The 13,132-nt window shown below is 39.8% G+C and overlaps 1 protein-coding gene across 2 annotated transcripts in view; it reads left to right on the forward strand.

The window, feature by feature from the left end:
* LOC134348619 (polypeptide N-acetylgalactosaminyltransferase 5) overlaps positions 1-9,745 on the forward strand; it is a 33,652-nt gene extending 23,907 nt beyond the window's left edge. The window contains exons 8-9 of one of the 2 annotated variants that reach the window (XM_063052283.1): positions 3,864-4,019; positions 6,291-9,745. In XM_063052283.1, coding sequence (XP_062908353.1) covers positions 3,864-4,019; positions 6,291-6,431 — 297 coding nt within the window. In that variant the 3' untranslated portion in view covers positions 6,432-9,745. The remainder of the gene's footprint in view (positions 1-3,863; positions 4,020-6,290) is intronic. The other variant, XM_063052282.1, reaches the window with a different exon arrangement.
* The last annotated feature ends 3,387 nt before the right edge of the window (positions 9,746-13,132 follow it).

The raw sequence follows: 13,132 nt of genomic DNA on the forward strand, positions 1-13,132 counted from the left end.
CTTAGTCTTTGTGCCCTTCTGTCTTTGCACATTTTATTCTTGTGTTTTTACTTTCTTTGTAGCTTCAGCTATTTTAGAACCATTGACCTTTACAACAAGACAATAAACATTTTGGTATGTTTGTCATGCTGCCTTTGGTCCCTTTCCGAGTTAGTTCATTGCTCTACATCCCTCTAAACTTCTCCTATTCATGAACCTGTCCAGATGTATTTTAAATGGTGTTATTGTACCTGCAGCTACCACTTCCTCTGGCAGCTCATTCCATTTATCCACCACCATCAGTATGATAAACTTGCCCCTCAAAGTTTAAATTTATTTCCCGCTCACTTAAAACTATGTCCTCTAGTTTGAAACCCACCTACTTTGGGGGATTAAAAACGACGGCTAGCTACTCTATCTCTGCTTTTCATGGTTTTATAAGGCTGTAAAACAGGGTTTCCCAACCTGGGGTCCATGGACCACTGGGTTAATGGTAGGTGTCCATGGCATAAAATGGATGGGAACCCCTGCTCTAAAATATTACCACTCAGCTTCTCCAATCCAGGAAAACAGTCCCCAGTCAATCCCGTCTTTCCTTGTAACTCAAGCTACCCCCCCCCCCCCAAACGACCTGGCAACATCCTTGTGAATCTTTTCTGAACCTTCTCAAGTCTATCCCACCCTTCCTATGCTATGGCAACCAGAACTGCATACAGTATTCCAGGAGAAGTCCCAGCAACTTCCTGTAACACCTGTAATATAACATCCCAACCCTTGTATTCATTGCCTTATCCAATGAAGACAAACATGCCATACACACCTTCACCACCGTGTTCACCTGCATCACAGCCTGGTATAGTAACACCAATGCTCTTGAACAGAAAATTCTACAGAAAGTAGTAGTTACAACCCAGTTCCTCGCAGGTAAAGCCCTCCCCACCATTGAGCACATCTACATGAAACGTAGTTGCAAGAAAGCAGCATCCATCATCAGGGACGCCTACCATGCAGGATATGCTCTCTTCTCACTGCTGCCATCAGGAAGAAGGTACAGGAGCCTCAGGACTCCCACCACCAGGGTCAGGAATAGTTGTCACCCCTCAACCATCAGGCTCTTGAACCAAAGGGGATAACTTCACTCAACTTCACTTCAGCATAGAAATGTTCCCTATGGACTCACTTACAAGGACTCTTCATCTCATGTTCTCGATATTTTTTGCTTATTTATTTATTATTATTATTATTATTATTATTTCTTTCTTTCTTGTATTTGCAAAGTTTGTGTCTTTTTCACACTAGTTGAATGCCCAAGCTGGTGTGGTCTTTCATTAATTCTATTATGATTATTATTCTATTGTGAATTTATTGAGTATACCCACAAGAACATGCCTCTTAGTATGGAGACATTTATGAACTTTGATAATCAATTTAGTTTGAACCTTGAATTTTGAACTTTCTATCACCTCTTTCAGGGAACTGTGTATTAGAACCCCTAGGTCTCTGTTCTCCCAGGGCCTTGTAATCTACTGTATACTTTCCTGGTTTAACTTGCCAAAAATGCATCACTTTGTATTCACTGGTGTTAAACTCTATCTACCAATTCTTTGTCCACTTTCCCAGTTGGTCAATACCCTTCTCAGACAACTTGGTTCACTGTCGACCAAACCATCAATTTTGGTGTCATCTGCAAAACTTGTTAATCATGCCATTTTGGTCCAAGCCTTGAAATAATCTAAAATGCTCTTGGAGTTGGATAAAGGCCTCGCTAATATATTGCAAATTGTGGACCAATAACTTCTTTTACATAGAATCCCAATAAAAGTTTGGATAAATCAAGAGTGCCCAAGTTGTGCAAGACATCATCCTAGCAATAACATTGGACCACAGCCAAAACAACATTTGGAAGTTACTGAAATTGTGGATTCTTCTTACTTCTTGAAGTAATTTTTAGATTGGATTTCACCTCTTCAGTCACGCCACTCTACACAACCCCTCCCCAATTCAGTTTACTGTGGTTTATCTTATTAATAAGCTATAGGATTTCCCACCGTTCTAAGCAGAAATCTTGAAACAGACACCAGAAGAGGTCATCTGTCAAGTATAAATGAGAACTGGATACAGGTTCAGCACCCCTTATCCAATATTCCAAAACCCAACATTTTTTTTAAAACACTGACATGACATCACAAATAGGAAGTTCCATAAGGCACTGGGAAAGTTCCTAGGCTATGCACAGGTCTCTGCACCACAGACAGTTCTGAGAAATGACCTGACAAATGAAATGAACAGAGATTAATGAAAAAATAGAAAACGCTGCATAAAGCAAAAAAAATGAAGAGCTCAATTGTGTATTGAATGAGTAGGTTGGTCAGAGTAAACACATGCCGCTTAACAGTATGCTGATCATGAAAGAAGCAAAGGTCTATCACAGCAAGCTGAAAATGGAAGTTAGTTGTGAATATTCAGCAGGCCGGTTGCAGGAATTTAAGAAAGGGCACAGCATTAAATTTTTAAAAGGTTTTTGGTGACAAAGCGTCTGCTGATCATGAAGCGGCTGAGAAGTTTGTTGAGTTTTCCAAGATTGTCGCAGATGAAAATATATCATGCTGAATGGCTGCATCAGTACATGCGTGTGATGAACAAGTGTAAGACAAAGACACATACATTCAGAGTCGGGAATGATGGCGATGCCAGTCGGCCACTGACTGTCCACCAGGCCGGCCGAGGTAGTGATAGCTTATCATTCCGTTGGTTCAATGTACACATTATCATTTCATACTCCTTGGTTTTGAATGTGAATTTACTTTAGTTCTTACATCCTTCACGTACGTGAGGAGCAAAAATCTTTGTTTAAATGTGCAAAGTGCAATCATAGTAATTTATAATAAATAGAACAGTCAATGTAACATAGAAATACACTCAGATCAGCATGAGTTAATTAGTCTGAAGGCCTGGTGGAAGAAGCTGTCCCAGAGCCTGTTGGTCCTGGCTTTTATGCTGCAGTACAGTTTATCCAGATTGTAGCAGCTGGAATAGATTGTAGTTGGGGTGACTCGGGTCCCCAGTGATCCTTTGGGCCCTTTTCTCGCACCTGTCTTTGATGACATTGAGTTACAGATTGTTGTTATGACACCACTCAGTCAGATTTTCAATCTTCCTCCTATTGTAGTTTTAGATCATCTTCACTGACCACTGTACCACAGACCTATCTTGCTTATTCGTGACGTACAGCAGTGAACCCTGTTCAGACTGCCAGTCACAGGCCTCCATTCTGAAACACCGCTCTCCACTGTCATGCTCTGACTCCTTCCATCAAGCCATTTTGTATGCAGTTGGCTAACTGATTGAAGTATGTAAAATGATTTGCGGTAGAGATCGTGTTGATGGTCAGTCATTCTCCCAGGGTGAAAATGTCAAATACTAGAAGGCATGGCTTTAAGATGAGAAGGGGAATGGTCAAAGGATATGTGCAAACACTTTATCTTGTTATAACATGTTCTCGTTATTTATTGCTATTTGTATGTGCAGTTTGCTGTCTTCTGCACTCTGATCTTTCATTGATCCTGTTATAGTTATTATTCTATAAATTTGCTGAATATGCCCACTAGAAAATGAATTGCAGGGTTATATGTACTGACATATATGTATAATGATAATAAAATTGACTTAAAATCGCAATAGTTAAAAGGTATTTAGACGGGCTTAGAATGGAGGAGCTTAGAACTTATGGGATTGGTTTAAACTGCATCATTGTAGGCACAGAAAATGTAGGCCGAAAGGCCTGTTCCTGTTCTATAATGTTCTGTCACCCCTTGCAAGCAGTAATGTGCCTGATATTTTGCAAAAGCCTTGTTAAAAAAATGTTTTAAATATTTTCTTGACAGAACCAACACTTCAGCCATTCATGGTTGAAGCTAATACAACAAAGGGACTTGTGCATGGCTTTGGACACCAAACGGGAAATTGGCATGAAACCTTGTAATAAAAAAAGCAACAATCTCAGGTGGTTCCATCAGTCATTTACAGCTGATTCGACATTAGTAAGTAATTACTTTACTTTCCAATTACTTTTCCGTAAAGTAAATCGACATCTAAATCTCTTCCCTCAACCCTGATTGAAAGTGACTTAATTTATTGTAATAAATTACAATGTAAGTGGAATCGTGCTCCAGTGTGGGGAGTAAACACAATAAGTACTTAGACCCTGATGGAGCACTTCATGAATACGTGGGCCATTCATTGCTATGTGCCCAATTCCTGATTGCAGAGGGGGCATACACCCCAATCTTTCAAATCAATGTCACCCTTTCAGAAATGTTCCTTCAGTAACTTCTAGTTTCATCAAGGCTGGAATGAAAGTACTCACATGTAGGGTATAGGTACTATTTAAAATTGCTACAGTGCAGTTTTTCATCAGCATGTGCTGTCAACCATATCAATTAACATTTGAAATATCAACATCTGTCAAGCTACATCAGCATCTACTGATTATTTTTAGTGTAGAGTAGCCACTCAGTAGAAACTATTGACATTGTCATGGATTCCTGATAAGCTTCTCCATAAGTTATAAACAGGTGTGCAATTGGCCGCTCCAATTCAAGTAGTCTTTCTTTGTAGTTTTTCAAGAAGTTTCAAACTTTCTTAAAGTAATCTTTGCCCCTTTTTCAAACTTGATCCATTTTTTTCTGCACTGTAGACTAAAACCACTAGGAAAGATAAGAGCTGATTGAAAATGAAGCAATGCATGCCTATGAGTTTTAAGGCTGCAGCAGATGAATGATTATTTATTTACTTATTTAATCTGGTCCTAATCAGGGGACAATTTACAATGACCCATTAACCTACAAACCAGTAGGTCTTTGGACTGTGGGAGGAAACCGGAGTACCCGGAGGAAACACACATGGCCACAGGTAGAACATACAAACTCCTTACAGGCAGTTGGCAGGAATTAAACCTGGATTGCCTGTACTGTAAAGTTGTGTGCTAACCACTACACTACCATGCCATAGAATATACAGTAACATCAGAATATAATATCATAGATCAGGGGTCCCCAACCTTTTTTGCACTGTGGACCGGTTTCATCATATTGACAATATTCTTGCGGACCAGCCGACCGGGGGGGCGGTGCGGGAGCGGGAGGGGTGGCTGCCAACGGACAAGAGTAGCAGTCAAATACGTTGCCTTTACCCCGAGAAAGACTACAATGACCATGAAGCTTTGCACGGGTGCCAGTGCGCATGTGTGACGTGCACGTGCCGATTGTTTTTTACAAATCGTTCTTGGCGAATCTGTTCGCGCGGGGGGGGTGGGGGGCGTAGTTGAAATCACGACCGGAATATCGGTGATAAGTGGCTAATACACTCAATTTTGTTTCTAAAAGGGTTTATCTAACGAATTTAATATTAAACACACAACGTATATTTTCCTCACATGAATATAGCGATAAGTCAATTATCAGGGGAGCTTGAAGTAAGTGTTGAACGAACTTCCAGTAGAAGTGGTAGAGGCAGGTTCGATATTATAATTTAAAGAAAAATTGGGTAGGTATATGGACAGGAAAGGAATGGAGGGTTATGGGCTGAATGCAGGTGGATGGGACGAGGTGAGAGTAGCGTTCGGCACCGACTAGAAGGGCAGAGATGGCCTGTTTCCATGCTGTAATTGTTATATGGTTATATAAGTAAGTCAATAGCATCATAACATTTTAAGTAACGTTTGGATATTAAACACACAGCATATATTTTCCCCGTATGAACATATAAAATCATTACAACACACCAATATCGCTGAATCAGTGGAAGCCCTGGGTTTGTTTTCCTGCAACAAGACGATGCCATCGAGGGGTGATGGGAGACAGTGATACTCGAAGGGGGTTCCTTATGTCCAGTCTAATCCGCAATTTAGTTTTTGTTACATTCATCGCAGAGATATGTTGGAAGTGGAAGCAACGTTTTCAGTGCTTCCGTGGCTATCTCAGGATATTCACCCTAGACTTTGATCCAGAATGCCAGCAGAGATGTTATGTCAAACATACTTTTCAGCCCACCGTAATTTGCAAGCTGGAGGAGTTGATCTCCTTCCCGCGCTGACCTGGATGACGCGCGTGTAATGACCTCGCGTGCATTCACGCTCAGCAGTGGGCGTGACAGGGAATGAGGAAAGGTGCAGCTGACTCATATGGCCAAATCATATCGTTTCCTCGCAGCCCAGTAGCGCTTGCCTTGCAGCCTGGTGGTTGGGGACTGCTGTCATAGATTATGTCTTGTGTTATTAATACATGCTAGTAATACATCTTTTTATTTTGTAGGTAGATCATATCCTTTGGGAGGTCTCTCAGTTTCCTTTGTGTTTAGAAGGTAATCTGTTTGGAAAAGTCTTGATGATAAACTCTTGTGATCCAGATAACTCCAATCAGAAATGGAAATTTACGAACTATTATAAGGATTAATGGAGGTAATGATGCGATGACACCCTGTGGTGATGCAGGCATTTTAAAGGGCTAACTGTTTGAAATATTATTTGTTTGGGATGATGATGCCAAAGCCAATGATGTTGAACAAAAGCGTACGATCTTAATCTCAATAGCCCGAGAAGAAGTTTTAAAGACAAATATTTCCAAGTGGCACCAAAGAGAACTGGAATACTGGGCATTATGCAATACTTGGCTTGAAGCATGAACAATAATATTTTTCTGCTCCTACAGAAAAATTAAACCTTATGTTGTTCCATCTAATATGATGTAATTTCTCACCTACTTTAGAAAACTGGAAATTAATTTATTACAACAATAGTAAACACAAATCACTTGAATTTGCTTTCCATTTGCTTTTAAAATCATACTTTGATATCTGTATCAAAAAGAAAGCTTTAAATATTCATCTAAGTCACAGGATGGGGTAAGATAAAATAATTAAAAAAGTATTTCTGTTTTTAGGTTTAAGTTTTTGTTTCATTTGGTTCAACAGAACCAATGAAAGGGGAATTTTGCTTGCCGTCTTATATGATGGATTAGTGCTTCTATTTTCAAAAAGTTTCCTTTTAACATGAGTCCAAATATTTTGGACAATACTCTAAGGAATTTTCATCTGCATGTTATATAGCAATTTGTAATTCAAATGTGTAATCAAGTTTAATAACCACCAGAAAGTGTTTGTGACCAGCAGAAAGACTGAAAACAGTGAAGGAAAATGAAATATTAATATTGTAATCCTGTGATGATACATTTGTTGTACGAGTAGACACTAAGCAAATGAAGCCTGTACTTCAACAAAACGAGAAGTGACCTTACAGAATCGCACAAGGTTGTGAGATGAGTAGATAGAGTTAGCGTTTCCCTGGCTGTATCAGGTGTCACAGTCTCAAAATACAAGTTTGGCCATATTCCAAACTGAGATGAGAAGAAGTGTCTTCAAGCAAAGAATGGGGAATCTTCAGCATTCACAATATAAGAGTGCTATGGAGTCCTGTCACTGAGTATACTAATAGAGAGACAAATAGTTGTTTAAATATTTAGAAAACAGAGATACCTAGCGCCAGTGCTGGAAAGTGGCACAGATGTTAAACATCTACTGTGATTTTCTTGAATGCCAAAGCAAGCCTGGGGAAGTGAGGGGGTAGAGGCTATTCTTGATTGTCTGCTTTTGAACTCATTGAGGACAAACAAGCCATAAACGTCTGTAGAGCAGATGACAGAAGAATAGACTGAATTTTGTTAGTTGATCCCCTTCTCCTTCCCCTCCCTTATCCTGCTGTATGGATATTTATAGAACAATCTGGTCTGGTGAGGGTCATGTTTTACTTGAAATTGGGTATTCCAGACTTAGAAGCAGAACTTAAATAGACTCAAATATTTACTTTCAGAATCTCAATATAGCCTATTGGCACTAATGGGATATGGGAAATTAATAGATTGATCATCTCCATTCCTCCTCCTATGTACACGTATCACCTACTCAGCCAAGCTGATGGACAAAGTGGAAGTGTATAAATAGTGATTTCTCCTTCTGGGAAACAAATCCCCCCCCCCCTTCAACTTTTCTTTATTCCCCACTCACACATTTTTCTTCTTCTCACCTACTTATTATTACCCCTGGGTCCCCACCTCCTTTCTCCGATAGTCCACTCTCCTCTCCTATCAGATTACTTCTCAAGCCCTTGACCTTTCCTGCCTACCCAGCTTCATCCATCACCTTCTAGCCATCGTCCTTCCACTCCCTCACCTTTTTATTCTGGTATCCTCCCCCTTCCTTTCCAGTCCTGAAGGAGGTCACCACCCAAAACTGCAACTTGTTTACTCTTCCCCATAGATGCTGCTTGATCTTCTGAGTTCCTCCAGCATTTTGTGTGTGTTGCTTTGAATTTTGTTAGTGTTGGAACTCGAATGTAGTACCATCACTCATAGAGATAATGGTAATCAAAGTTTTTTTTGCAACCATTAAGAAAGATTTGCTTAATTCCAAAAATGCAAATATTGACAATTGATAGTTCAGAAAAGGGAGTTGTATACTAAAAAATACAGCAAAGGAATATTTCTGCTTTGAACCTGGCACAAATTTTAGGTTAGACACCTTGGATGCCGGAAGAGGTTATGCTTTAATTACAAATACATTGTCCAGTCACATTGTCTATAGGCAGTGCAATGTCCAATGTCAAAATAATTTTGCACTGTTGTGAAATAAAAGACTTTTCTCTAATTCAGTTTCTGTAAGTTGTAAACAACTCTACGACTGATAGTGATTCACACATTTATTCCTCGGGAGCTGTTTCATTCAGTTTGTCGATGAAAACAGGCCAAAGCTAAATGGGAGTCATGTTTTCAGCTTTAATACTAAACTATACTTTAATTCTGAATAATGCAATATTTTATACAAAAGGAGAAAGTATTGCCTTCTGTTTGAGGAGTCTGGGTATAAAATTCTACTTAATGTTCGGTAAATAATTTGGTCACACGGCTGTAAATATCTCATTTATCATAATTGTTTAACATTTTAGTCAAGTAATAATTTCTTATTACAGCTAAATATTTTAAGTCCCACTAGGTTATTTGACTGCTTCATTTTTTTTGTCATTTGCTTTGAAAAACTGAAGGTCACTTTCTTAGCATCTGATGGTTTTACAAAGTTACACACACAAAATGCTGGAGGAACTCAGCAAGCCAAGCAGCATCTATGGAGCAGAATAAACAGTCAACGTTTCTCTCTTCATCTCCACTCCCCACCCACCTACTTCCCCCTCACCTGGCTTCACCTATCACCTTCCAACTTGTTGTCCTTTCCCATCCCCTACTTCCTTATTTTGACTTCTTTCTAGTCCTGATGAAGGGTCTCGGCCCAGAACGACAACTGTTTGCTGTTCTCCAAAGACGTTGCCTGGTCAGCCGAATTCCTCCAGCATTTTGTGTTGTTGCTATGGGTTTCCAGCATCTGCAAATTTCCTTGTTTGTTTTAGAAAGTTATTCATTTTTGTTTCTTATTTTAACCTAAGAATTTATTTCAGAATTTATCAAGTGGTGTGCCTCAGGCCTTTGTCATTATTATTCAAAATTGTATCACAAAGGCAACGTGTCACCTCACAGAGATGAAACTTGCTGCGGGAGAACATACTAAATGGTTTAGAATCTATCCCCATAGAGAGCGAGAAGTTGAACAATGTTGTGGTAAATATAAGCACCAGTATGTTCCATTGCACATAGAGTGGTGAATAAACCTGCTTAAACTGAAATTGCTGACTAAATTGTGTTATTTTAAAGTACCAGCAGTTTTAATACATTTATCACTGAAGTGAATTAATACAGGAAATATACTCTGTGACCACTTTATTAGGTACCTCCTGTACCTAATAAAGTTGCCACTGAGTGTATGTTTAAAGTTCAAAGTATATTTATTGTCAAAGTATGTATATATTATACAACCTTGATATTCATCTCCTTACAGACAGCTAAAAAACAAACCCATTTAAAAAAAATACAATCTAATACCCAATGTGCAGAGAGAAAATACAATTCATGCAAAATAATATAAGTAAGCAAATAGCATTTATGGGCTTCTGCTGCTGTAGCCCATCATGTTCTGCATTCTGCTATTTGAGTTACTGTTGCCTCCCTGTCAGCTTGAACCATTCTGGCCATTCTCCTCTGACCTTTCTCATGAACAAGGCATTTTTGCCCAGGGAAGTGCTGCTTGCTAGATTTTTTTTTGTTTGTTTCTCGCTCCGTTCTCTGTAAACTCTACAGACTGTTGAGCATGAAAATCCCAGGAGATCAGCAATTTCTCAGATACTCAAACCATCCTGTCTGGCATCAACGACCATTCCACGGTCCGTCACTTAGATCACATTTCATCACCATTCTCATGCTTGCCGTGAACGACAACAGAACCTCTTGACCATGCCTGCATGGTATTATGCATTGAGTTGCTGCGATATGATTTGCTGATTATATATTTTCAATATGAGCAGGGAAGTATCTAATAAAGTGGCCACTAAGTGTATACAGTTAATTTAGATTGAATTAAAATTAATCTATCAATTCATTTGCTGAGTGTGCCATATGAATATGTATAGAATGCTGTGGTGAGGATCATGTTTTACTTGAAATTTGGTATTCCAAAATTAGAAACAGAACTTACATAGACTCAAATATTTACTTTCAGATTCTTCATTTAGTCTTATTCGCACAAATGGAATGTCAGAAATTAACAGATTCATCATCTTCACACCTCCTTCTGTGTACAAGTATCACCTACACTGCCAAGCTGATAGAGAAAGTGGAAGTGTATGAATATCGATTTCTCCTTCCAGTAAACAATCCACCCCCATCCCCACTTTTCTTTATTCCCCCTCAGACTTTTTTCTTCTCACTTGCTCAATACTTCCACCAGGGTCCCCTCCTCCCCTTTTTCCAATGGTCCATTCTCCTCTCCTTTCAGATTCCTTCTGCGGCCTTTGACCTTTCCCACCCACCTGGCTTCACCTATCACCTTCCAACTAGCCTCCTTCCAGTCCCTTCACCTTTTTATTCTGGCATCTTCCCCCTTCTTTCTCAGCTCTGAACAAGGGTCTTGGAGTGAAACGTCAACTGTCTATTCATTTCCATAGATGCTGCCTGACCTGCTGAGGTCTTCCATCATTTTGTGTGTGTGTTGCTTTGAAAGTGGACGTGTGGATATTTGTATAGAACATTATGCCTATCCAAGGAAGTTTCCTGTGATGCTATATGGAGAGCAGCAGGCTCGCCGGGGGCTTGGCAATCAAAAATAGCACTGAGAGATGGAAGTGCTTTAGAATCTCCTCATTTTGAGGCAGCATGCCAAGTGTAAAATGGTAGCCGCCACTTAGGCAAGTACCAATTGTAATGACAAAATATTATAAATAATAATAATGCTTTGGATATTTCTGAAATACAATTTTTAAAAATATAACAAATGCAGACAGTGGTATCCTACACCAGGTCTGAACTTAGTCTAAGAAAAAGACAGATGGAAATGACTCATTGCTCTCCCCCCCCCCCCCCCCGGTGAGGTCCTGTGCAGCAACAAGACGTTCCAAGGCATGATTCTTATCACATGGAAGGGCAGAATGAGCCCTGCCTGCCAAAATGTTGAAGAAGACTTTGACGTTCGGTTAAGTCAAGCACCTGCCTCAGCCCAGTAGGAAAGATATCACATGCAGTAACGTTCAAAACCCTATGAGATTATCAAAACATTCAATCTATTAAACATGAAAAATAACTAAAATATGCACTTATAAACAAATTCATTAAAAATTTAGAGACTGACACAATGCCAAGACAAACAAATGATCTGTTATTTACATTAGTGCTATGCAGAGGACAGGCATCATTCTGATGACAGACCCCAACTGGCAGACATTGCTCAATTCCAGCTACATGGTGAAAAATTTGCACTATTTTAATTAGTATCTCACAGATCATCGTCAAATTCTTCATAAGGAAGCGATGTGAGGTAATGTTGCAGCTCTATAAAACCCTGAATGTAGTGTTCAGTGGTGGTGACCTCATTATAGAAAGGATGTGGAAACTTTTGAGAGGGTACAGAGGAGATTCACCTGGATACTGCCTGGACTAGAGGGCATGTCTTATGAAGGTAGGGTGAGCAAGCTGGGGCTTCTCTCTTTGGAGCAAAAAATGGAGAGGTGACTTTAGATAGAGATGTACATAATGATTAGAGATATAGCTTGAGTGGATAACCAGAGATCTATGAAACTACATCCCAGGGTGGAAATGGCTAATACTAGGAGGCATAATTTTAAGGTGATTGGAGGAAAGTGTAGGAGAGATGTCAGAGTTAAGTTCTTTACACAGAAAGTGGTGGGTGGGTGTGTGGGATAAGACCATAAGACATAGGAGCAGAATTGGGTCATTTGGCCCATCAAGTCTGCTCTGCCGCCTAATCATGGCCGATCCTTTTTTTCTTCCCCTCAACCCCCATTTCCATGCTTTCTCCCCGTAACCTTTGATGCCGTGTCCAATCAAGAAGCTATCAATTTCTGCCTTAAATACACCCAACAACCTGGCCTCCACAGCTGCACGTGGCAACAAATTCCAGAAATTCACCACCCTGGATGCCCTGCTAGGGGTGGTAGTAGAGGCAGATATGTTCGGAGCTTTAAAGAAACTTAGGTAGGCACAAGGATCATAGAAAAATGGAGGGTTATATAAGAGGGAAGGGTGGGATATACCTCAGAGTAGGTTAAAAAGTTGGCACAACCTCGTCAACCAAAGGGCTTGTACTGTGTTGTTAGGTTCTATGTTCTAAGCACATGCAGAGGAATCTCAAACCTGCTAACACTCAACAGGAAAATGTCAGAAATTAAATGTAAATTTCTCTACAAAATCTTGGTAGTAATTTTTTTACTCTAACCATGCTGCCCTCATCCATTGCAAAATCAGAACCCCACCAAATCACACACACCAATCAGACTTGGAAGGATATTGCCTGTTCCTTCACTGTCATTCTATCTACATCAAGGGACTCCCCTCCCAAGAACCCAGCAATCACCTTCTTCATAACCATTGCAGCAGTTCACCTGTGATGGACATTCACTTTCCAGGCACCTAGGACCTTATTGTTAACCACAGCTTCTTTTAAAGCACAGCAGCTGAAACTGTTTACAGATCAAGAAGTTTGTTGT

The sequence above is a fragment of the Mobula hypostoma genome, chromosome 6 (genome assembly GCF_963921235.1).
Source record: "Mobula hypostoma chromosome 6, sMobHyp1.1, whole genome shotgun sequence".
In the NCBI taxonomy this organism is placed as follows: domain Eukaryota; kingdom Metazoa; phylum Chordata; class Chondrichthyes; order Myliobatiformes; family Myliobatidae; genus Mobula; species Mobula hypostoma.